The 26,944-nt window shown below is 29.1% G+C and overlaps 1 protein-coding gene across 1 annotated transcript; it reads left to right on the forward strand.

Moving 5' to 3' along the window:
• Positions 1-509: 509 nt before the first annotated feature.
• On the forward strand, positions 510-26,944 carry LOC111632946 (sodium/hydrogen exchanger 9B2-like). The gene is made up of 11 exons (XM_023377470.1): positions 510-519; positions 625-906; positions 985-1,072; positions 1,143-1,325; positions 3,532-3,707; positions 3,775-3,881; positions 11,858-12,022; positions 14,611-14,719; positions 19,134-19,270; positions 25,692-25,769; positions 25,839-26,944. Exons 1-11 carry the CDS (start codon positions 510-512, stop codon positions 26,016-26,018), a joined length of 1,515 nt encoding a protein of 504 aa, XP_023233238.1. The 3' UTR covers positions 26,019-26,944.

Below are 26,944 nucleotides of genomic sequence, written 5' to 3' on the forward strand. Positions count from 1 at the left end.
AGAGTTTGCCAAAAATATTGAACACATTGAACACACAACAGGAAGGGGGACTGTCAAAAGTAGTTCAAAAACTGTACATAATTAATGGATGGCCTAACCTGTAGATGAGTTAAAAGCACTAGAGCTTGCTTATTTACTGGAAATTTTAATGAAGTAGAAATTTTGTTCATTTAATATTATAAATACATTATAAATGTCTTTGTATATAACATTGGTTAAATATTGCAGATTATTTTAGCTTTCTTCAGCATGATTCAGAAAGAATTTCTCAAATTCTATATTTTGCATATTAAAGTTAAAAATATTTAATTTTATAAATTTTCACTAAACCTCTACAATAACCTGCAGTTCTACAAAGTGATGTAACTTAATGTATAAATACAAAATAGGGTAAACTGAATTATATTATCCACAGTTCATAGCAAGAACTCTCACACAATATTGAAAAATTGTGCCTTGTTTAGCTTGTATGAAAGCCCACTGAGGAGGAAAATATTGTAATTTCTGAAATGCATCTGGGTAAAATAAAGTCATTGATTGGCTAGTATTTTTGGAGTCTGTGGATATGATAATTCCTAGAAAATAANTTATATAAAATCAGCATATATATTTACATGTTTTTAGATTTTCAGACACCTCCTAGTCAACAACAGTCACCTCTTCAGCTATCTAATGCAAATTTTTCATCAAAGAAGAAAAATTTTTTAAAGGCATTTTTATTATCACCGTCAGTTTTATCGTGGTTTGGATTAATATTATCAACTTCATTAGTTTGGGGATCATTATGGGGTTTATTGAATCATTTAGCACTACCAGGAGGTGAAATATTTGCACTTGTTGTTGTCGTTGTTGTTTGCTACATTGGCGGACAAATTGTTTCACTGTTGACATTACCTCCATTGTTAGGTAAGCCTCTGTGTAATATTGTAAAACTAAGTATAGTTTGTTAAATTAAATTATTTTTATATATTTAATTCATTCTAGGAATGCTTATAATGGGGATGATTTTACAAAATGTACCATATATTGACGTTGCAAAAGATTTAAATCCAAAATGGTCATCAGATCTAAGGTGATTTTCTTGTTTTATTAATATTGAAAATAATGGAAATATTTGTATTGAATTTAAAATTTTATTACAGAAGTATAGCTTTAGTCATCATATTGTTACGGGCCGGATTAGGTCTAGATCCTATTGTACTTAGGAAATTAAGTGGAGCATGTTTTCGCTTGGCTTTCACTCCATGTATAGTAGAATGCATTACTATAGCGATAATTTCACACTTTTTATTAGAATTCCCTTGGTTATGGGGTTTCATTCTTGGGTAAGTAAACCTTTAAAATTAATCAATATTATATAACACTTTTTATCTTTTATTTGGTAATTTAATGCAGTAGTGTTCAAACTAAAGTATGCATGCCAGATCTGGCTCATTGCACAATTTAATTTGGTCCATAAGGATATTTGAAGAATCTGTCATATGAGTAGATGATAAAAAAAATAGAAATTTTATAATTATACAATTTCCTAATGTGCTTTTGAAACTACAATGATGAGAGGTTAAATATGCTTAAACAACAGTTTGTTTATTATTATTGTTGCATAAACAATGTAAAATATTTTAGGTAATTTTTTAAGTGAAACTATTCCTATGTAAAATTTATGAATTTCAATGTTTAAAAAATACTGGAACTGTATATTCACAAATCACACCTAAATTCAAACTTTCCAGCAAATAAGTCAAAAAATATAAAGATTGAATATTTTTGGCCACTAAATTTATCGGCCTTCCTCAGGAAATACAAATTGAAAAAACTGTTCTATAAATAGTGGCTGAAAACGTTCGATCTTTATTTTTTTTTGACTTATTTGCTGGAAAGTTTGAATTTAGGTGTGATTTGCGAATATACGGTTCCAGTTTATGGTGAGATATTTATAAAAAATACATTGAAATTACAGGAAATTAATAAATTAAACAATTATGAAATTTTAAAATCAGATCAGATAAATCATGACCACACACTGTTGAACCTTTCATATTTTAACATTTTCACAGCTAATACAGATATTTAATTATTTTACTGACAAGTTTCAGATTATTTTTAAAACTTAAAACTTAAAACTGCTAATTTTAAAAATCTGTATTTAATTTACAATTTTATTTTAAAAAATACAGTAATACCCCGACTTACGCGAACCCGACTTACGCGAACCCGGAGTTACACGATTTTCAAATCTCGTCGATTCATCTTTTGTTTGAGCGCCACGCAACCCTTGATTACTCACTCCCCCCACACTATTGTTCAATTTACATGTTCGGATGTGTCGCGCAGAATCCACACATAGCTACAATTTATTTTGTGTTATTTATTTCTGTGTTTGTTATATCTACAGAGACTCTACTATGTCATCCAAACGAAGTAGAACTAATTCTTCTGCATCAAACAAGAAAAGAAAAACTTTATCTTTGGAATGTAAAGTTAACATTGGGTATGTTTGTAAAGTCGAACGAGTTAAGCAAGAATGAAGTCATCGTTATTCCTATTTGGTTAGACTTTTCGAATGATTCGTTACTAACGCGTTTAACTTGTTTGACTTTACGAACGTACCCATTATTAAAGACTTCAATACAAAAATGAAAATTTGTGAATTGGCAAAGAAGTTTGATCTACCGGAATTTTCGGTCAGAACAATTATAAAAGGCAAAGAAAAAATTCTCGAAGCTGTGAAAAATGCTCAATCTTTAAATTCAAGCATCATTCGTAAACGTCACGGTATTATCGCTGAGATGGAAACAATGTTAAAATTATGGCGTGATAATCAAGTAAATGTGAAAAATTGTAAAATAATATAGGCCTAATTTGTTATACATATGTATTATCTAAGATTTTATTAAACATTTTTTTCTAAATTATTGTTTTCTTTAGTCTCCGGCCCCAATTAAAAATTATTTGTATGTATTTATATGCGAAATTATACCCCGATTTACATGAATTCGACTTACGTGGTTACCGCTCGGTCCCACCTATCGCATAAGTTTGGGGTATTACTGTATTCTAATTATTCATACAAAGAATTATTATAAAAAAAATGCAACATGGAAGAGAGAATTGTGGAGTGATGGGCCTATGCTACCAAAGGGGATTGGGCTGACATTGGGATTGAGCTAGCATAATATACAGGTATTCCTCATACAACACAGCACTTGTACAACAGTTTTTCTCTAACACAGTTTGAGAATTTGGGAAATCCCTCATACAAAATTTCACAATTTTTAAGTGCAAACTTTGTTATTTGATATTTTTTTTTATTCAAATAAGCATGCGTGTTGTCTCAAATTGGAATATTTGGAATGTGTAAAAATGTTTGTAAGCACTACTTTATGATTTAACTATTCTCTATGCAATTCAGCTCATTGATCAAAAAGTTTTAACACTGCTGACTTAATGAAATAAAAATTGAATATTTTCTTACTATATTTTGATTCTTTGATTCAAAAATATTTAATATATAATCTAATTCAATTGCAGATTTGTTATTGCTGCTGTATCACCTGCTGTTGTTGTTCCAAGTATGTTATTGCTTGAAGAAAAAGGATTAGGAGTTAATAAAGGGATACCCACTCTTGTGATTGCAGCTGCAAGTGTGGATGATATATTAGCGATAACAGGATTTGGTGTTGTTTTAGGAATTACATTCTCTACTGGTATGAACTAAATACCTTAATTTTAATTTAAAATAATTAATTTGTTTATATTAACATATTTTTATAGGAAGTTTAGCTTGGAATATTGCCAAAGGTCCATTAGAAGCAGTGATTGGTATTGTGTATGGTTGCATTTTGGGATGGATTATGTGGTTTGTTCCTGGTGATTCAGATGTAAATTATATACACTATTTTTTTATTATGTAAATTTAATAAAACTAATTGTAATTTTGAAAATATATGATAACTTTAACATTTTATATAATAAGAAAACTATATATTTTTAAATGTATAAATTAATTAAATTTTTAAATTAAATTAAATTAAATTATTAATTAAGTTAAATTACTCAAAATTAATTAAAACTAGTTTTTTCAAATGTTTTTGTTTTATTACATCTAAAACATCTTGAGAACTATATTTATGGGAACGAAAATGTATTTAATAGAACTGAACAAATTGATTTTTAATTTAAATAGTTAAGATATTAATGTTTTCTATCAGTGAGAAGAGAAAGATTTATCCTAAAAAGATATGCTTGTGGATGAGAAAAATGACACTCTGAATTCAAATCTGGTTTTCATTACTTTCATAAAAACTTAATTCTATATCTTTCTAATATATTTTTTCCTTTACCTTAAAATTTTTCTGTATGATAGATCAAATGGTTTGGTTGGTTTTTGGAAGAAAGTTTGGGGGCTGTATTTTCCTAAAATAATTTGTTTGATGAAAAAATTTTATCATCATAAGATTTCATTTTATTACTCTTTCAAAGAAATTTCCTTTTTTTACATAAAATTATATTAAGAAGTATTAAGTATTTGTTTTCTGCTATTTTTCTTATATATGTTTATTTTTATTAATGTATTAAATTTATATCTGAAGTTTTAAGTGTGATTTTTAAAATCAGTATTTTTGATTAAATTTTACTTTGATATTTTACATCTTCCTATCATCATTTTTATTCACATTTAATCAATAGCAGAATTATCAACATCTTAAATTTCCAGCAAGAACAGCTTTAATAGCACATTAACATCTTTGATCATTTTAATTGACCATCATCACATGAACTGAACTGTACATTAGAACAATGTGTATGGAATGTATAAGGAAGAATGCACATTTATGAATTTGAAAATAAGAACAAACTTTCTGTAAGATTTCAAGAAAACAAAAATTTTTTAAATTTCAATCATAGAAAAATATATGTATTTTTTAAAACAAAAACTGAAACTAAATCCAATTAGCATTAACGAGCTTATTCTCTCTGGGTGTTCTCCTTTCACCCAGAGGTGATTTAATGGAAAGAGAACACCCAGAGTGTCGAGTCTTGTTAATGCTAATTGGATTTAGTTTCAGTTCTTGATTTAAAAAAATACGTATATTTTTCTATGATTGAATTTTCGTAAATGTTATAATTTTGTTATTCTATATGATCGTTTAGAAAGTTTATTCTTATTTTCAAATTTGTAAATGTGTGTTTTTCCTTATATATTCCATATACATTGTTTTAATACATAGCCAAAGACATTAATGTGCTATTAAAACTATTGCTGCTGGAAATTTAAGGTGTTGACATATTTTTGTAAAATATTCTAGTTTGGATGAGTAGTAGTTCAGTCAGTAGTAGCTTTATGTTGTATGAGACGAGTATGGACTTATTAGGTCCCTTTCATATCAGTTTATACCAAGTGGACAAAGAAAAAATTTATTTGCAAGAAACAGCATGAGGAGTTCAATGATGCCACAAATTAGACTTGACAATGCAATGAGTTAGTTGTGCTTGTTATGGCCTTGCTACATATTGTGAAAACACTTAAATATTGAACATTTGTCTGTTTTGGTTTTGAAGGATAACATTTGATTTTCAAATAAATAAATAAATAATTTCATAGGGAACCCTTACTAAGATATCAAGTCTCTTGATATATAGTCTTAAATACATTTTAAGACATTCTTCTAAGCAAACTAAATGTCTTGAAATCTTTCCTTACATAATTTTTTCTTCATAACAATTATTTTTGTGAAAGAAATGATTTGCACTGCTTTTTCTAAGAGTACAGAAAAATTCAAAAAACATGCCTTAGTATTTTTGAGCTTTACAGCTCATCTTTGGAAGTAGCACAAAAATACTAAATTTGAACACTCCATAAAATTCCAATAGTTTGAAAATTATGAATGGTTAAGAAAACTTAAAATTTAAAGTTTAAATGCTATGATGTTATGGACTTCCATGATAAAACTTACTTACAAGCAAGAAAACACACAATGTGATAATAACCAAAAAAAGGAGGAGTCACATTATAAGCAAAGGGTTACCAAATAAATAAAAACAAAAGGTATAAACAAAATCAAATGTCAAAGATGCAGAAACTCTTCCTAACACATGGAAATGGTATCTATGGCATAAGAGTATAAACACATGATAAATACAGAGGGCACAGTGGAAGATGTACAGGAACCCTTTGCTAAACTTATTATGTGACTCTTTTTTATTGGTTATTGTCACATTGTGTGTTTTCTTGCTTGTAAGTAAATTTTATCATGGAGTATCATAATATATTGTAACTTAGATTATAACTTAAAGGTGATGAAGGCCCAGGACTACTCATAGGTATTGCCTGGGGTGAAAAGGTGAGGGAGAGAAAGGGATTAAGAGAAGAGGCGAGGGGGAAAAATAAAGCGAGATAGGAAAGGGGATGAAAAGGGAAGTCTGATGGGTGACTGCATTGATCTTTTATTCATAAAACAAATTTACAAAATTAATACAAAAGACATATATACAATACAGCAACAGTTGAAGCACCCTTCTTGGGTGAATACAATAATGAATATATGTAAAAACATAATGTATATGAATTTAAATTACAAAAGTATTACCGAATACAGAATTAGACAGGTCACTGTCTTTTCCCAACAGTAAATAACATTTGTATACAACAGTCTTGATGAGTCTGGAATAACAATTGAGTCTATACACAAACACATAACTTGAATAGGGCCTTGAAAACACTGAAGTGTAGAAAAGTGTGGTCCTGTTGTGACTCAGCAACTGCACATCCCAACTTGTAAAGCACTAGTTGTTAGAGTTCTGAACATCCAGAGCTCCCTGAACATCCAGAGCTCCTGAGCTCTGAATGAAGTTGTAAAGTTCTTTGTATATGTGAAATAAGGACTTATGTCTGACAGCCAGTTGTGATCTTCCTGTAACACTGTTTGTAATAATTTATTACGTCCTTGGTCATAAGTTTTACAATGAAAAATTAGGTGAAAGGGGTATCATAATATCATATCATTTAATGTTTAGGTCTTAAGCATGGCCCCCACATGGTAGTGACTGACCAGAACTAGTCAGGTGGCCTGGGTTCATAGGGGCCTGGTATGAAGATGGCCAGCTTGTACTTTTTGCTTTGCTTAGATTTTCTTGTGGAATATTAAGTTCAATTTAATTGGAATATTTAATTCTTGACATAATTTAATTAATATTCTAAGCTACTATTATTAACTTAATATAACAATCATAAAAGTATAAAAATTATCTTTCTGAGTCACGAGGAAAGCTGAAAAAACTTTTATCAGAATTTTTCCATNATTTTCTCAACTTGTCTTCTATTTCAGATATCAATTATTTAATTGTCACTTAAACATGACTATAAGATGACTACTTACATTGACATAATCAAATAACTATTAAGTTCAATTTAATTGGAATATTTAATTCTTGACATAATTTAATTAATATTCTAAGCTACTATTATTAACTTAATATAACAATTATAAAAGTATAAAAATTATCTTTCTGAGTCACGAGGAAAGCTGAAAAAACTTTTATCAGAATTTTTCCATTTACAGTTATGGCAATTGACAGCCGAACAATATCTTCCAAATACTGCAAAATAATTTAATCGATAGTTTCTTGGGTTTTGTCTTGTTGATGTGCTTTGTTTTTATATTTCTGTCATTCTTTCAGTTTTTGTGTTGGTTCATATTTTGTTTTTGTTTTTAATGTCATGTTCGTCATTGTAAAATTCATCAGTGTAATTCTTGTATTGTCTCTAATAAATCTAATCTATGTTTTTGTAAATGCTTGCTTAATTTGTGAATGAAAATAATATTTTTTGTCATTTAGCTGCCTTACCATATCCCAAAGCGGCCACAGGGACCGAGTGGTTAGGTCCCTTGCCTCACACCATTAAGATCTTGGGTTCAAGTGAGGAGGGGAAGGGAAAGAGGGCTCACCAATGATCCTGGTCTGGGGCCTTGCTGTAGGATGTGGGGACCATGGTCTTAAGTGTTCTCAACCATTCACATTTTTCAAACTTTTGGATTTCTGTGTGTGTGTTTGAGTTTAGTATTTTTGTCTACTTCTGAAGATGAGATGTTAAGCTAGAAAATACTAAGATGTTTTTTTCTACACTTATAGAAAACATTGTTAAATTATTTATTTGACAAATCCATCCATAGGAATTTTATGTGAGTTAATGATTATATTATAAACAAAACTATAGACCACCATTTTTTTCTAAATTCCAAGATCTGGAGAGATTTGGCTTAAATGAGGTCTGGGTTGGGGAGAGGGCAGAGTTTTCTATGAGGAAAAATTACAAGGTGTAATGTGTCAGTCAATCCTTCAGAAGCACCAATTAACTCCTTATGGCTGGCTTGGTTATTATATTGCACTTGTGAGATAGCACCTGTTTCTTAATTGTGTTGTCTTTATTCTTATTACAACCTTTTAATATAACTTTTATGTATACTCTCATATGTTTAATTAAAACACCAACTGAAGAGTCCAAAATGCATTTTGGGTGTATTTTACATATTTTGTACATATTGAAAGTTTTAATTATAGTAAATCTCTTTTTTATGAAAACTTAAATATATATTAAATTTAAGAAATTTTGTATTCATGTTCACTGATGTGATAAGCCCTAATATAAATAACTACCTTAAGTTAGTAGATATATTTAATAATAGTTAAGGCAAAAAGCAAAAAAACAATACAAAATATTGTACAAACTGAAAATATTGTTTAGGACAATCAGTTCAAACACTAATATCTCAAACAAATATTGCAGCAACATCTTTTGGATGATTTGGACATCATCATGCATAGACATTAGGCACACTTTATTTTATCATACTGCTGTCCACAAATCTCAATATTTTGTATTTTTATGAAATTATATCATAATTCTCATTATTAAATTTCCAATCTATGTAATGTGAAGTCTAGAAAATCAATTTATATAGTTTCAAGTGCTAAAGGGAGAAAAAACAAATTGTTAAACTGAAAGCACTTTATCAGAAGAAGATATAGGGTGGACTGGGAGGTTTTAGTTGTAGGGTCCACAATCAATTTCCATGGCTCTGGCAGTGTGATAGGGTAATGAGTTAATTGGGTTACAATGGTTCATTTATGTTGTCTGCTTCATAGCACTGCTAAACTTCTTGCTTTACTTCTTGTAAGTCAGTTTTTCATTTTTTCATATAGTATAATGTATAGCTTGTTATCTCCCAATACAGTAGAGCATCAATTATCCGAAACAATTCGGGACTGGGGTTGTTCAGATAACTGATTTTTTGGATAACTGATCATTTATGAAAAATATATTAAATACAAAACTGTACTGTATATAATTTTTATCACGTCTTACAAATATATACCTTACATAATGTAGTACATTAAAGTAGGCCTACAGTTTAAGTTGGCAGGGAGGGGGAGAGTGCTGCAATGCCACAGCACTATATACACACACACACACACTAACATCCATACATACAGAAAAACCCCTGAATATTTTTTGCATTCCTCAATGTTTCTAGGTCTTCTGAATCCAAAAATGTAAAAATCTTAGGGAGTCATTTTTTGACCAATTGCTATACTTTCCTTCTGTTATATATATATAACAACAGCTGGAAAAGTAAAAATAAAATACTATATTGCAGTGATGTGTTAATTATTATTTTAATCTTAAGAGTAAATTATAAATGATTAAAGAAATAAATCAGAAAAATAACAATATTTATTTTTATACAGTTATACTTTATAATATATTTTTTCTCTGTTAGCAGGAATATATGAAAAATGAAAAGTAAAATTAATTAGAGAAATTTAAGATACAATTAATGTCAACCTTATTTAATTTTTTTTCTAAATTATCTAAAAAAAAAGGTAAAAAAAATAAAATTAATAAATTGGAAAAATCAAATGTATATTTATTACCTTGTACTTGTCAAAATAAAAAAGTTTATAGAAGTGAAACACACAGAAAATTAAAATGAAAAATTAAAGAGCATCAAGTCGATTCAAAACAGATAAAATTCAGCATTTATTTGACAATTGTAGTGTAAGCAAATTTAAAATTAATAATAATAATATAAAAATCTTGGAAGAAGAAATAAATGCTTATAAAATAGAATTTAAAGAATATGTTTATACTTTAAGGACACACAATGCATTGAATAAAAATTTAAGCATGAGTATAAGTAATGTATGAGAGGGATTTTTTAAAAATAAACATGCATAGTTAAACTTGAACAAGATGTGTAAAAGTTTGTTTTTTCTGTGTTTTGGAATCTTGGGTGTAGAATTATGCAAGTTATTGGTAGAGTATAAATACTGTATTTTCTCAGAATGACTGGCATGCCAGTCTATCTGGGGGAGACCATGAAATCAGATATTTCCATATGGTAAAAACCAGCAAGTTGGCTTATCCTGGGAAAATGCTGCATACTGGTTTAAGTGATGTTGTACATCCTTTTCTTCTAGAGGATGCATTGTTTTATTGTCTTGTAAATAAAAACTCTCTACCTAATTTTAAGTCAGTCAAATTAACAATGTTATTATTTTATTGTACTCGGAAGAATGTTTTCTTTAACATTTAATTAACAACTAGTTTTATTAGATCTGATTAATTTTATATTTTAGCCACAGTTTAACCAGGACGCCAGTAATTGAGGATTTCCAGCGTGCAGGTCTTCCCTGTTTTTATGCAGCATGCCAGTCATTCTGCAAAAATACAATAAGAATGGATATGGTTAAGTTTACCTTAAAAGTATTATTGTAGAGTGTTGATATTGGTGCTAACACAACTTTTGGATGTGGTTCCCAACAGCTTCATATTATTTTTTAAAAGTTTTACTTTGTATAAATATTAAAAAGAGTAAATAGAAAGGTTTTTATGTATGAAGCTTGTAAGTGATAGTTTAACTTCTAATTTTAAGATAGATAACTAAGGGTACCATATAAGACATTTATGATATAGAACATTTCAATGTAAGGAACTACAACATGAGTGTGGTTTGTGATTCATAGAACTTGAAGTATGTAACTTGTCCCAAATTGTAAAGAGAAATTACAGATTTATTGGTATCTAAATGAAAATTTATAATTTGATAGAGATAATAGGAATGGTTGGCTGAGGAGAAGTTAAAAATTCCAAAATACATCCAAGTCTGTGCTGTACAGTAAAATCCAATCAGGTATCATGAAGTGCCTGGTATATCTGATGTTTGTTTCATACCTGACCAAGTACATTTGAGAAATTTTGAATGAAAGTTTAAATTGAATGAGAAAATTTTCATATTTCGAAATTGACTTGGTTATAGGCTTGAAATATTGAAAAGTAAATTTTTATATAAAAAATATAGAAGAAACAAACATTTTCAAAACTTCTGTCATGTCTAATCACCAGGAACAAACAGTCCTTACTTTGCAGAGACAACCCTTTATTAGAAGCTATGCCTCTGCAACATTATATAAAACAGTTAAAAAGTTCAGATAAGACAAAACCTTTAAAAATATACATAATTTGAATTAAAAAGGCAGATTGTATATTTCATGATATAAAAAAGTAACAGAAGTTTTGAAGACATTTTAGTTTATTCTATATTTTTTATATTGTGAAATAAACCATCTATATTTTTAATTCAAATTTATTATTTTTTTCTGATTTACTTCTTAATCTTAGTTATTTGTGATTTAATTAAAATTAAACATGAGCAGAAAGTTTTTAGATGAATTTATCAATAATTCTATTATAATTTAGTTATGCTTATATGTTAAAATACAAAATTTATCAATAATTACATTGTAAATTGTATTGTATAATTACATTGTAAATTACATTGTATATTTCCAATAGAAAAAAGTGAATTTATTTCGAATTTTGGAACTTCTGTTTGGAGGAATGTTTGCGATGTTTGGTGGGCGCGCAGTTAAATTTGGTGGTATCGGAGCACTTGCTTGTTTAACTTTAGCATTTGTTGCTGCTTTTGGGTGGAGGAAAAAATCATTTAGCAATGAAGATGTAAGTAAAAAGTATAAATGATAATATAGTTATTGCGTTTTAACTGATTTAAAACCCAAAAAAAAAATAAGTGCTTGAAAGATCTTATAATCTATCAAATATTTATTTTTTAAATCTTATATTTTATTTAAAATGGGCTTGTGTATATCAAAATATATTTTACTAGAGTGTTTCTTTTCAATCTTCAGTATTATTAGTCCACTTGGGATCACTGTTTTTCTGATTTGGTTTTGTTTTATGGCTGAATATGCTTTCTTAATCTTCCAAAATAGGAAGATTAGGAATATTAATCTAGAATAGGAATAATTCCATCTTGTTCTCAAATGTCCAAGCCCCTTAACTTTGTGATCTGACACAAAATATGGTGTGTTTGCTGAAGGCTAGCCTATTTAAAAACCTAAAGACAATCTCTAGGGTTTATAAATACATTATGATTACAATTATATCTTATTTAAAAAGTAATAATAATATATTTTTGTCAAGTTTTATATAATTATTTGCACAAGAATATTAGCCCATTGTAACATATTGAAAAACTTTTCAAATGTCTGATTGTGGTGTTTATTTTTACCAAGTCTATTTTTCTCCAATATGTTAATTGTTTTAAATGTGATTTATTTATGTTAATTCCAAATGGAGAAAAAGCTATTCTGTTTTTAAAATGGTTATTATTGTATAAGGAAGCAATAAAAATGAACTATTTATTATTTTACAGTACATATACTATATTATCAAAAGTATTCAGACATCCTATCTTATTAGTGGATGTAATTATCATATGATGTGGTTTAGTTAGTGATAGAAGGTAATCCACAGTCGTAAAATCTGCATAGGTAAGTGCCAGTTTTGGGATGGAATACGCAGATGATGACTGTTTTTCTTCAGATCATTGCAAACAATGCCAAGCATCAACTAGAATAACAAAATTTATCATCATTGGTCTATTAAGCATGGAAACATGTTCTGTAAATTATCAAGGTCCACCATTTGGCAATTTAATAGATAGATTTATCCATTAGATTGTCAGATGTTTGGCAAATGCCAGGAGAATTCTTGCTTGAGTGAGTTGTGCCAACTGTGAAGTTTTGAAGGGAAAGGATTATGATTTGGATTTGTTTTTTATAGTATTAATTGTTCAATGAAACAGACTTTTAGTGCTATGGTTTATACTGACATTCTGGATAATTTGGCAATAGAAACCAAAATCAATTTTTGTTGATATTCTGTTGGATTTCATTGTATGGAAAATTAAGAAACTTCAATTGTTTGATACATACTTTTAAGAATGACGAGAGGAAAGTAGAAAAGTAGATCAATAAAGAAACTTTTCATTTCATATGAGTCATGTAAAATAATAAAAAGTGCATTTTTATTGTTTCCTTATACAATAATAACTACTGTATTTCTGTATTTTAAAAACTGAGTAGTTTCCCTATATTTGGAATTAATATAAATAAATCATGTTTAAAACAATTAATCATCTTTAAAATAGACTGGAGCTATTAATATATTATAACTTCATACACTTTTATGTGAATAATGTTTATTTAAAAGTTTTAATATTTAAAATGCCAGAGAAAGTCACCATATAAAGATGTCAAAGATGCTCTAGTATATTGGCTAAAGCAAATTGGTTTATCAAATCTTCCTGTTTCAGGGCTGATACTGAAAGAAAAAGCGATGAAAATTGCTGAGGTACTTGGAGTAGAAACCAACTTTAGTGTCAGTGATGGATAGTCAGAGAGATACATTACATGTACTGTACTGTAAAAGCACTACTGTATTTTCCTAATTATAGTTTTGTGGTTGATTTTCAACTTTGTTTTAGTCGTCATATCAGATAACTCAACACATTTCCACTTCCCCTTGGGGTGTTGACTTATGTGGACTTGACTGTATTATGATTTTGAATTTCATTTTTTTATTGATTGTAGTAAAGATAAAATCTTTAAAAACACACTTTCCTGAAGATTAATTTTAAAATTTATGTATAAAGGTGCAATTTTAAAAAAGATAAATAATAGTATTGGAAATCACACTGAATACAATATAACAGACTTCAGACAACCTCCATTTTTTTCAATGTGACCATTAATAAATATTGACTCCTATACTTTATATAGCATTTCTGTAATTTTCTTTCATTCTCCATGGAGTCAGTAGATGTGAAAACTTAAAATTTATTATTTAACTGAATTCCTAAGAAGAGAATAAATAAAAAATATTCCTTTTACTTTAATAAAAATTTTTCCACAACATGTTTTATTAAAATATTTTATGAAATTTTATCTTTGTCTTTGGAAAATACTTTTATTTTGTTTTCTGAAGATGGGGTAAATTATTTTTGAAAATATTTTAAAATAAGAAATTTATGAGGTAAAACTTATGTGAATTGGTTTGTGAAAATCTTAAGAATCCATGATATATAAAGCAATATTATTCCTAAAATTGTATTATATAGATTATTATTATTAAATTTTTATATAGATATTAATATTCTTATTTATTTATATATATATATATAAACACACACACAAAAATTTCATATTTAAAGAAGAAAAATTGTTCTGCTTTTCTTCAAATTATAGAGTTTAGTCAGTTCTACTCTGGGTAATCTGTGGCTACTGTTTCAGCCAATATTATTTGGATTAATTGGTACTGAAATAAAATTTGAAGACTTAAAAGGTGATACTGTTGGTGAGTTAGTACTTAATTATTGAAATTAATGATTTTGAATATAGTGTAGCTAATGTATTGTGAAAAGTTATGATTCTGCATTAAAATAATGACTTATATGCATGTTACATAGCCTATAATGTAGAAATTATATAGTTTGATTATGAAAGTTGCTCTTGTCTCTCTTATATATCAAATATTTCTCTTATGATTTATTTACTTTTCCAAACATCTCATTAATTTTTTATTAAGTGAGTCAATGTCAGTTAAAGGTTTTTTATTATTTTTATTTACTTTTAGTATGAAAAATCCCCAGATGCTTACAAATTTATATAGTCAATGTATTAAAACAACAAAACAAATGTTTACTGCATAACTTATGAACAGTTAGTACTAATTTACACTGAACTAAATAAACAATGATTCTTGGAGAGACATCAGGAGGCACAATGATCTTAAGTTTAGAAGACTCAATTTTCTCAACTTGTCTTCTATTTCAGATATCAATTATTTAATTGTCACTTAAACATGACTATAAGATGACTACTTACATTGACATAATCAAATAACAAATACAGTATAATTTTATTTTAATGGGTCGCTTGGGCAGTCAAAAATTATTCGTTATTCCAAGAATTCATTATACTGTATCATGGACAATGGATTTTCCACATATCCGGGAAAATATCTTATTTGAAAAAATTTTTGTTTTAATCCACTACATATAAGATATTCCAGTACTTAATCTTTCGAGATCTCTGTTCTTTAGTCTATAGAAACACATGTTACAAGATCATATAGCTCATTAGCACTTCACTCGAATTCACAATTTGTTAAAAAATTTGTCCATCTCAGTTTGTTTTGATGCCGCTTTTCTGCCTATTAAATACAACCACTGTTTGATATTTATGTCATATATAGTACAGTCTGTTCTTTTATTCTGAAACTTGTAAGGAAGGTCTTTATGACTTGGAAAGACTCAATGACCTTGCTAAATTTCAGCACTGCACTTGGACCTGTGTCAAAATATTCACTAGATGGCTCCTCCTCAATCATATCAGCCTACTGACTCCCCTTGTACAATTCTTCAATTGTACTGTATGTATTCCAGATGTAACGAGTGCATCATCAAATTCTACAAATTCCCGGAAACACCCAAATATTAACTTAAACTTAAAAAAAACTCAAAGTTTACAATGGATAGGGCTAGAAAAAGCCCTTATTCCAAGTTACAGATCCACTAAAAGGAGGCAAAATTACATTGATTTGGTGGGACTTGGTAAAATAATCTGTTATTCCAAGAAATCCATTGTTCCATAGTCTGTTAAAACAAGATTCTATTGTATGAAGTAATGTATCAAAAGCTTGCATACAAACAAACTAATACACACCACCTCAGATGGTTATAGAAAACAACACATAAAATATACTATGATCAAGCTATAAATCACAGACAAAACAATACAAAACAATCCTTTGCAACAGAATCCAACATCACATTCATTGACAAACAAAATAAATCACATACATTATAGACATAGTTCTTCAAAATGCAACATACAAAATAAACACTGAAAAAATTAGTAAATACTCAGAACTCACCCATGAAATAAAGTGTCTGTGGAGAATGAATAAGATACTTATTGTACCAATAATCCTTTCTTGTACAAGCATTATACCACATACAGTATACAAAAGTCTGAAAACATTAGGGCTTCATAAAAGTACATACATCACACTGCAGAAGACTGCCATACTAAATACGTGTCACATAGTCAGGAAATTCTTACACAAATACATACACAAACAGTACATAAACAAAACTTTTATTTTCTGTAGTATGTCTTGACTTTGGCATGGCATGGCATTAAGCACTTTTATATATATTGTATAAGAAGCATTCCATCAAGACTATAATAATAATAATAATAATAATAATAATGATTTAGAATATTTTAGAAGAAAATATTCTAAGATCTCTGCTTCTAGCTATATCTAGAAGCAGAGATCTGGTGGTGGTGTCAAATCTGTGGAGGGCTTTGTTTGAAGTTACCTAGTTTAATTTATTGTCTATTTGTTATTGTCACACTTTTATTAATTTTAACCTTCTGTTGTTATATGTTTACTCATTTATGTAACATACTTTTCATTTAAATTCATTTTGTATATTATTTTTATAACATCTACTTTTTCAATACCTGGAATTAACTTAACATTTATGGTGTTACATAAACCAAAAATGAAAATGAGAGTTGATTGGTGCCAGGCCTGGACTTTTAAACGGGCAAACACAAATGAATTTGTTCAAAAAGAACTACCAATCAATGTTATCAGTAAAAAAATTCAAAAATAAATACTTGACTATTCATCAAACAAACTTGAAGCATTCGAAATGTGGTTATATAGAAGAATTTTAAAAATATCTTGGACAGATAGAATAACAAATGAGGAAGTTTTGGAAAGAATGGGGAAAGAAAAAGAAGTTTTAAATACAGTTAAAAGAAGAAAGACTGGGTATTTTGGCCACATCATCCGAGGAAGTAAATATGAAATTTTGAGAAATATTTTAGAGGGAAAAATCTGTGGAAAGAAAAGCCCAGGAAGGAGAAGGAAAAGTTGGTTAGGTAATATATGTGAATGGAATAATAAGAAAGCAGAAGAACTAACACGTGAAGCACAATTGAGATTGTTATAATACTAGTCCTACATTCAGAAATGAATATGGAACCAGAAGAAGAATTCATTAAAAAATAAATAGATTTATTATTAATCAAGACCAACAATGTACAATTGTTGTTAATATAAAATATGAAAAGCATTAGAAAACAAGAATTATACAAGTTATAAAATTCTCAATGAAAATTTATCTGTTCAAAAACAAAACAAAAAACAATTCACAAAACTTTCCTGACACTTGGGAACTTAGAACTAACAACTATTCTTAAGACTATCTTTACAAAACTTGTCAAGTAATACAAAACTAGACTATTTACAAAATTACTAAAAGAATATTATCACAGATCAGAAACTTCACTTTTTGTTTACAGTAGCTTCACCTCAATTTTCTTCAGTCTGATTAGGGTTTTATACTCCCTAGTGTGATGTAACAAACAGCTGTGCTACTCCAGCTCATTTACATACTTAGTCTAACATAATTGTTATTATTATTTTTTTTTTTTACAATCTTTTGAACATATTCATCTTTTCTGATCTTTTCAATAAAACAATTCTGATTTTTAGAATCAGTTACAATTGGGATTAAGGAACTATTCTTTAATTGTGATTTGGAAATCACTTAATTTGAGATGCCATTGTAGATTGGCATGGCAACGTAGGCAACATAGGTGTCAGACATGGTAAGAGTTACTATTTTTTAAAATTTAGACTTTTCTTTCTGGGTTGGATGTGGAGATTTGTCCTTTAACAAAATAAAACTGTTCCCAAAATAAATAATAACAAGAACTAAATAAAACCCTGAAAATAAAAGTAACATTCAGACTCGACTCCTCACATTTTTATTTGAATTAATTTTCATTAGATATTTTATTTTACTATTTTTATATTACATATTAATCAATTTGTATATTCAACCCTTGGACATATGATATGTTATATGATTCACATTGTTTAATTGTTTGTATTTTTAAAGTTATTTTCTGTTCTGTCTTAAGAACCTGATGATGTCTTTAAATAAGATTGAAAATGTGAGTTCATTTTTATTAAATTTGTTTTTTGTTACTGGATTTAGGTGTATTTTTAATTAATTGTAAGTGGTATATCCAGTTTTTGCACTAATTAATGAATCTGATGGAGGGTCAGATAGAATAAATGGCAATACTTGAATACAGTTAACAGAAGTTACAGATTTAAATCTTGCTTTAGATTATTCTTTTCTTTTAGAATATTTTAAACTGTTTCATTTATTCTTATACTTAAAGTTTAACTTACTTGTTATTAATACAAAATGCCAACCTAACTGTCTGCTTTACACCAAAGTTTTGTTAATAGTTTTGTTTTAGCTGAACTATAGCATGTAAAATGAAATGTTTAGATATTTAGACTTGATAACAAATCCTGAATTTTTAATACTAATAGTTTTACTTAAATGTAAAACTATTAGTCAATTAGTCAATAAATTAGTAAAAATTAGTCAATAAATTATAATCATTTCAATTTGCTTTTTTTCCTCTTGCACAATTTCTGTAATCTTGTCAAGACCAGTAATTATAAATCAGTAATTAGAATTATAAAATTAATTAGATTATTATGAAATTTTAAATATATTACTTATAAAGAATAGTTTAAAAATTTTATTAAATTAGAGGTTTATAATGTCCTTTATAATATAGTAAATTGTAACTAGTTTAAACAAATATTCTTTAAAATTTTTTATATTAGAATTAATTTAAAAGATTTATTTATTTATTTTCTCAAGGATTTGGAATAGCTGTACTACTAATAGCCTTGGTTTTTCGAATGCTAACTTCATTCATTGTTGTATTTAAAGCTGGTTTGTCTCTACGTGAACAATTTTTTATAGCAATAGCTTGGCTTCCCAAAGCTACAGTCCAGGTAAATCTCCCATTATATATAACAATAAATAAAATCTTTCAAAAATAATTTTAATGCAAAAATATATGTTTAGAAATAAGATTTTTAAAATTTAAAATATATTTGAATCTCATTTAGTTTTCTTTATGTAATTATAATTTTATTTATAGCTTAATTGCAAGATCTTTTCATTGTTTTTTTAATACTTAAAATTTGCAAAAATTTCAAAACAATTGCAGTAAATCTCTATTTTGTAAAATAACTTTTGCTTTAAAATTTCAATTTTTATGATTAATATCAAATTATTACCAGTATGACTATGAAAATTCATATTTAAATATTGCATGCCATTTTTATGTAACATTTTACTACAATATTATTACACAGAGTGTATGTAAAAATGTGTACCCAAAGTTGGTAGATGTATTCTATGCATAAAAACAAACAAAAAAGGTCTAGTCAATGTGTGTCCAAAAATCTCTCGTTTGTGAGAAAAGGTCCCATAAAATTGTAGCAAGAGTCTGTTTAAATACATAAGATATGTGAGAGACTAATCGGGGGTAGGATGTTTATGAGTTCTTGACTCCCCTACCTCTTACTCGACTCAAGACCTTGAGGTCCGGTCTCGCTTGTCTAAAGGATGGGTTCTTTTGAGCGGAAGGGTTTTAACGTTAAGGATCGCTAGATCCTTATTTCACGTCAGGATCTGACACCAATCTATCATTTCCGTCGCGAATAGATACGCGGTGGAATGGAGGAGTTATTATTCTCATTCGGGTTCAGGATGGAGTGGATAAGGGTGGAAGAAATGCACACCAATCCAAGTTCATTAACAATCTACCCGTTTATTATTGAACAGTTATATAGATAAGTGTTTCCTAAATCTAGGTTGGAGTTTCCTCACGGGATTCCATAAGTTTGATTCATAAGTTCGGGGTTGACAAAATGTAAATTAGTTGTGATCGAGAGAGAGCTTACATACTCTCGCGAGAAAAAAATACCTCTGGTTACATTGTTATAAAGTTGATCCGGGGCTCATCCTTCCAAGTTTGTAATTCAAATTAGTCCAAAGTTTGAATCAGTCAAAGTTCCAAGTCTGTTGAAGACGGTGGCGACGAGAGGCAGGTAAATCCACAGCACACTCACAGTATAGAAAAAGAACTGTTTTTCCTCCTGTGTCATCATCGCATTTTCCTTTTATATGGGGGCTATGTTTTCAATATTTTCCCACATACATCACAGGTGATGATCTTCTTTGACCAATAGCGGGAGAAGTGACAAAATTATGACACAATGGTTAACTCATCCCCTACAAGGAAGTATCCCCGTGGGAACAGAATTTTATGAGCGATTTTTATGAGAAAATTTGTTGGTTGTTTTTCTCGTTTGGAGTTAACCCTAACTTTTAATCTAACTTTTAACCTAATGAATAAAAATATTCGAATCTTAAATCCGGGCCCTCACATATGCAAATCTCCTGCTGAACCTTTTTTAAACAGAACTGCTACAATTTTAAAAGAGTTTTAATAAGCCAAACAACCACTGGATTAAATCAGGCTACTTTTTCTACAATTAGTTTTAATTAATTTCTAAATAATTAGTCACTAGAGGGAGATGTTAGGCACCATCTCTTATTCAATTTAATAATTATAATTAAATTAAATAATTTAGAATATTCTGGAAGAAAGGAATCGACCTGGAGTGGGACTTACCAGGTTTAGAGATGTTTGTATATGTATAAAGGACTTTTTAATCACATTTTTAATTTATTTAATTTAAAATATATGCTCTCCACCTCAAATTAGTAATGGCTTGCCCCTGAACATCACACTTTTCCTTTAACAATAGAGTTGCCAGTCATCTAATACCTTTCAGGGAAAAATTTTTGAATTGGAATAACATGACTTCTGGTTTGCATCAAAAATTCATATATAGTTAATTGGGGTCTTCTGCCTCAAAGCTTTCCATATCTGATCTCATCTTTCATCTATCTAACTCTGTTCTTGAGATTAAGGAAAGACAGATGGGGATGGATGACAGTGGGAATTTATAGGTCTACAATTTTTCAAATTACAGCCCAAAAACATTTTACTTACACTCTGTAAAGTTCAAAATTTTTTCATGGGAATAAAACTTCAGTTTTTTTCTTTGAAAGGGTTTCCCAAAGGGTTGTTATTGACCCCTTATGGGTCAATCAAAGTTTGAGGAGGTTAATACAGCTTTGCAAATATAAGAAGTGTTTTTAAAAATTATGCAAGAGACTATGGCATATATATTTATATATAATATATTTAGTATATAATATTGAAGGGGTTAATGGAAAAAAAATTTTTCTTTAAAGGATTGGAAATCCCCGGTCTATGAGGAAAGTGGTGCTTTGATTTGCAATACAGGTATCCCTTGTTTAATGTGAGATTTGATTAACATGAAAAATTAGTGCGGCTCTAACAGCTGTCTTTACTTAATATAGATATGTTTTTCTTAGCAAATAAGATGTTGGTGAATTTGCTATTTTTGTGCTGAGGATGATTTCTGATATAGATATATAGTTTAATCAATAAATAAATAAAACAAGGCCTGGTTATTGAAAAATGCAATTCACCTACTTTCTGCATTGAAAAACACCTAGTCAAGTTTATAAGTTCTAAGATACAAGAATCCCCCTATTCCATTAAAAGCTCGATACAACTGGTAGAGAAGCTGAGAAGCATTTCTCTTAAAGATAAAGAATATATGACTGTAATGGATTATAAGGCTTTATACCCTTCAATAAGGTTACTGCCATGTTTTTGTGCATTAAGAGATTTCCTTTTTACTAACATCAAAAATGCAAGGAAATACCACAAGCACATTTTAGAGCTGGTTGACTTAGTATGTTATACATCATTTTTCAATTTTGAAGAAAAGACATATCTACAAGGAAGAGGGGTGCTAATGGGTAACCCAATGTCTGCTGTCTTATGTGAATTAGTCTTGCATCAGCTGGAAAGCAATATCCTGCCCATTTTTCAAAATGACATAATATTATACTGCAGATACATAGATGATATTTTCATTCTGTGGAGAAATGATAACAACGTGCAATGTTTTCTAAACACAGTCAACAATAACCCATATGGTTTGACATTGGATTTAGAGCAAGGGAGTGGTGGTAATATTAACTTCCTCAATCTATCTATCATGTGCAAAGAAGGAGAAATCTGGACAGACATTTATCGCAAACCAATTTATCAACCCATTATTATTCCAAGGAATTCTATCGATCCTAGGCATATTAAATATGCAGCATTTTGGGCATATACTCATTGCACGAGTGTATATGATACTTATAAAGAGTTGGATTACATTAGGAAGACAGCAATGAAGCAGGGTTACCGGAGAAGAGAGGTGGATGAGCTTATTACGAAGTTTCAGAATCAGAATTGGGATTCTCCCAAAATGATTCAGGAAAGAAGAGTAGTACTTAATTATTTTCCTCTTTTTAAACAAAATGATTAAGAGAGTTGCTAATAGTAATAATCTATGAATAGTATATTGGTGTAATACAACGATCTATAGAATGTTAAGAAACGATAAGAGAAAGGAAAAGCGAAATAATTTACCAAGAGTATATTCTATACCTATAAAAGATCAGTGTTTCAACTCTGACCTTGTTTACGTTGGTGCAACTATGCGGCAGTTAAAGCAAAGACTCAACGAACACAAATACTCTGTGAGTAAGAACATGGATAGCACAGTGCTTGCAGCATTTGCCAAACAGCAGGAGGTCAAGGTATATTGGGATCAAGCCTAAATTATTAGAGCCATGAATTCCAAACAAGCAGTGAAGAATCTTGAAAAGATAAAGATACACAAGGCTCACATAAGCAAGGGATGCATTAATCATAGAGATGCGGAAGGGTTATCTTATGCCTGGAAATCTTTTTACAATAATGCAGATTAATATGATGTAATCAACATATATTTCCCCGTTGGCGGCTTTATTTTTATGTTATTTGTAAGTTATTTATAGATAATCCGAAGATGCAAATCAGGTGAACTGCGCATGTGCATTTTGGATTCTGTTTAATTTGTATTTCATACATTCCATTTTAATGCTCTTTTTTAAAATTGGTTCAACTGAAGATGGCCATTAAAAAAATGGTTGAAACATTTTTGTCATATTAAACATTTTTATTGCTGGATGGTTAAAGGTGTTATTTATATTATAGTTTAATCATGATAGTTGCAAAATTAACACATTACTGCTAATGTGTTATTTCATTCTTTGTTTAGAAGTTAATTATAAAACTTTACTTCAAATGTTTTTTAATGTAAAGTCAAATTGAATTGGCTGCAAATAAAATGCATATCAGGCACATTATATATGTTTTTAAGTTTTACAAAGGATATAATGCTATATAAACAGTAAAAAATACTCATAGTGGACATGACAAATGTGATTTTTATCATAGAAAACTTTTCATACAGATGACAAAATTAAAACAAAAATATTCATTATTAACTGAAAATTTGTTTGAGGTACCGATGTATAGTATTTGATTAAAGCAATTTTGATATACATGGTTGCTTCGAGGGATTAACTAATCACTCTAATCAAGGGATACCTGTATATCACTTAAGAAAAATTTTCCAGGAACCAATTTGGTTGTAAAAGTGGAAGTTTACTATATGTGAATCCTGTATGATATAAAAAATATATATTTCAACATTATACAATTCAATTTTTATTAAACTGTAAATTTAAATTACATACAAATAATATTATGAATTCTTTGTCACTGCTATATACAATATTACTTTTTCCATACTTTTATTGAATTATTTAAATTTTATTTTAAATATTTAAGTTTGAAAAGTTATAAATTAAAACAGTAGTTCCCAACTTAATTTAATCACAGAACCCTTTTCACCTTAACAAAATGTTTTGAAATTGATCATTTTGTCTGATTTATTTAACATGCAAAAAGAAAAAAGATTAATAATGGAAAAGCAAATAATATTAATTCAAACTAATAATTAATACAAAGGATTAACTTTTGCAGATGATTTGTCAGCAGATATGGTGGGAGCTCAACCAATGGAAGAATCAACACATTTGATTTTTTGTGAATTGCTAATTGAACACTCAAGTATTTGAATATTGCTAACTTCTAAGCAACAATTTCTCCAACAGGAATGATACTTTAGTTGGGCTGCAATTTGAAAAAATTGTAGACTTATAAATTCCCATTGTTGTCTGTTTCTTTGTCTTTCCTTTTTTAATCTTCAGAATGGAGTTAGATAGATGAGAGTTGAGACCAGATATGGAAAGCTCAGGGGCAGGTGACCCAGATTAACTATATACAAACTTCCAGTACAAACTGGAAGTCATGTTATTTCAATTCAAAAATTTGAAAATGAGCAGTTATTTATTATGACATTGTCACAATACTGGGCTGCAATTTTTCATCACACTGTTCTCAATGTTTTTAGTAGTGTTTTGTCCTTGTACATCACACTTTTCCTCTTAGCAATAGAGTCATGTTGGTCATCCATCTAACTCCATTCAGAGGAAAATTTTTGAATTGAAATAACATGACTTCTAGTTTGTACTGGAAGTTTTTATATAGTTAATCTGGGCCTCCTGCCCCTAAGTTTTCCATATCTAGTCCATCTATCTAATTCTGTTCTTGAGATTAAGGAAGGACAGACAGACGGATGACAGTGGAAATTTATAAGTCTGCAATTTTTCCAAATTGTAGCTTAATAATCAAATACACAGGAAAGAATCAAATACATGACTTGATTTTCCTACCATTAGACTCAATGCAGTTTTATATTTCACAAATGTAAGCTGTTCCTAAGTCCCCTATCTCTAAGGAATATTAATAATTTTTGAAACTCTTTTAAATATATATTGAAAAACTATTTAAACCAGGGGTGGCCAACAGTTTTTGCCCCCGGGCCGAATTGGAAAGAAAATTTTTTTCACAGTCCGAACCAGAGGCCTCCCTAGGAAGATTTTGAGGTAGTGCAAGATCTCATTGTGGTGTCACCCCATAGAGACTAAATTGTAGATAGAGATTACATATATATTTTTCACATTATCATGCTTTATCAACATCTACACTGTACTTACAAGATTTGTAATGGAGGGTTAACTCTAAACACACAAGTTGACTTTTTTTTTAGGCGTCAGAATTCTTCATCGAGCTATTCGGACTTGAGTAGCTAATGTTGAAAGATTGATCGCGGGCCACATAAATTCATTACATGGGCCGGATCCAGCCCGCGGGCCGTATGTTGGCCATGCCTGATTTAAACTATTAATTAAAACTCAAGAACTAATTTTATTTGTAACCCCAAATTTTATTGGCAGAAATCAGGGGTTCTGTGGAACATAAGCTGGGAACAACTGAATTAAAAAAATAAAATAAAATGACAAAATGATTCTTTGCAGGCAGCTATAGGTCCATTTGCATTAGATTTAGCTCGAAAGTTAGGCAGCGATAAAACAGAAGAAAAGTTAGGGATACAAGTATGCATCACATTGTATAATATGTATCATATGAGTTTCTATTTTAAAGTTAATCGAATGTTTTTATAGGTACTGACTATTGCAGTACTTTCAATTCTTCTAACAGCTCCAATTGGTGCTGCAGCAATAGCAGTATCAGCTCCAAGATTATTAGAAAAAACTGATAAAGACAACCTTCCACATGAAACTTCCAGCTATACAAGTTCATCAGCATCATTGGATAAAGGTGAAATTGATACAAAATTGTAATTTGTGCAAATTATACAAACAATATAAAACAAACTGCCATTTACATGTTAAATTTACTAACTGTATTGTATATAGGAAAACTAAATCAATATAAAAATGCTATACATTGATATAAGAATAAGTATATACAGTATGTTTGTAAATATTACTAGGCACATTCCTGATAATTCATGCATTTTAATGTATATATTCATTCTAAGTTTAATATTTGTTTTCTTATCTTGATGAATATTGATAATGGTGCAAGGAAAGTAAGAAATTCTCCCATAAATAAAAGCACTATTTAACAAAAAATTTAAAGATAAGAAATTACAGGAAATAAAAGTTATAAGAAAATAATATTTAAAAACAACAAATATGAAAAGTAGAAAATCTAAGAACATTTTGCAATTATGTTGCTGATATAGGTCACCTGTAGATTCATTTTATATAAGTATGGAACTGTAGGTGTTATGTTGATCTTTGTTTATCCTTTTACAGGTAAAGCATGATATGTGAGTAAAAAAGAATGAAATGAAGTCATTTTGATGGAATGCATCCAGACCTCCCATCAATCAAACACAACAGTTTGGATGCAGACTGATAACTCATTAACAACTGCTTTCTGAATATGGGTTCCTACAGCCAAAAAACTTGAATTTATTCCTCCTCACTCAATGCCATGCTTTATCTGTAAAAGAATAAACAAAGGTCAACATAATTTCTATAATTCCTGACTTATGGGACATCTTGTATATAAACATTTGGAACTATTTGCCTTAGAGTGAAGAATCCTGGAATGAAGAGATTACAGAAATTGTGCTAGAGCAGTGTTTCTCAACCTCTAACGAATCGTCGCCCCCTTTAATGTAGTATCGCCCCCTTCACTTCAAAATTCCGATGCTGAGGGCCAAGGCTAACGTCAAATTCGTACTGCATTGAATAGA

Source organism: Centruroides sculpturatus, unplaced genomic scaffold (genome assembly GCF_000671375.1).
Source record: "Centruroides sculpturatus isolate CEXI.00-Female unplaced genomic scaffold, Cexi_2.0 scaffold110, whole genome shotgun sequence".
NCBI lineage: Eukaryota > Metazoa > Arthropoda > Arachnida > Scorpiones > Buthidae > Centruroides > Centruroides sculpturatus.

Coding starts and splice junctions, on each gene's coding strand:
- LOC111632946 (XM_023377470.1), top strand. Junction 1,073..1,142: donor AAATGGTCATCAGATCTAAG/GTGATTTTCTTG, acceptor ATTTTATTACAG/AAGTATAGCTTTAGTCATCA. Junction 25,770..25,838: donor AAGAAAAGTTAGGGATACAA/GTATGCATCACA, acceptor ATGTTTTTATAG/GTACTGACTATTGCAGTACT.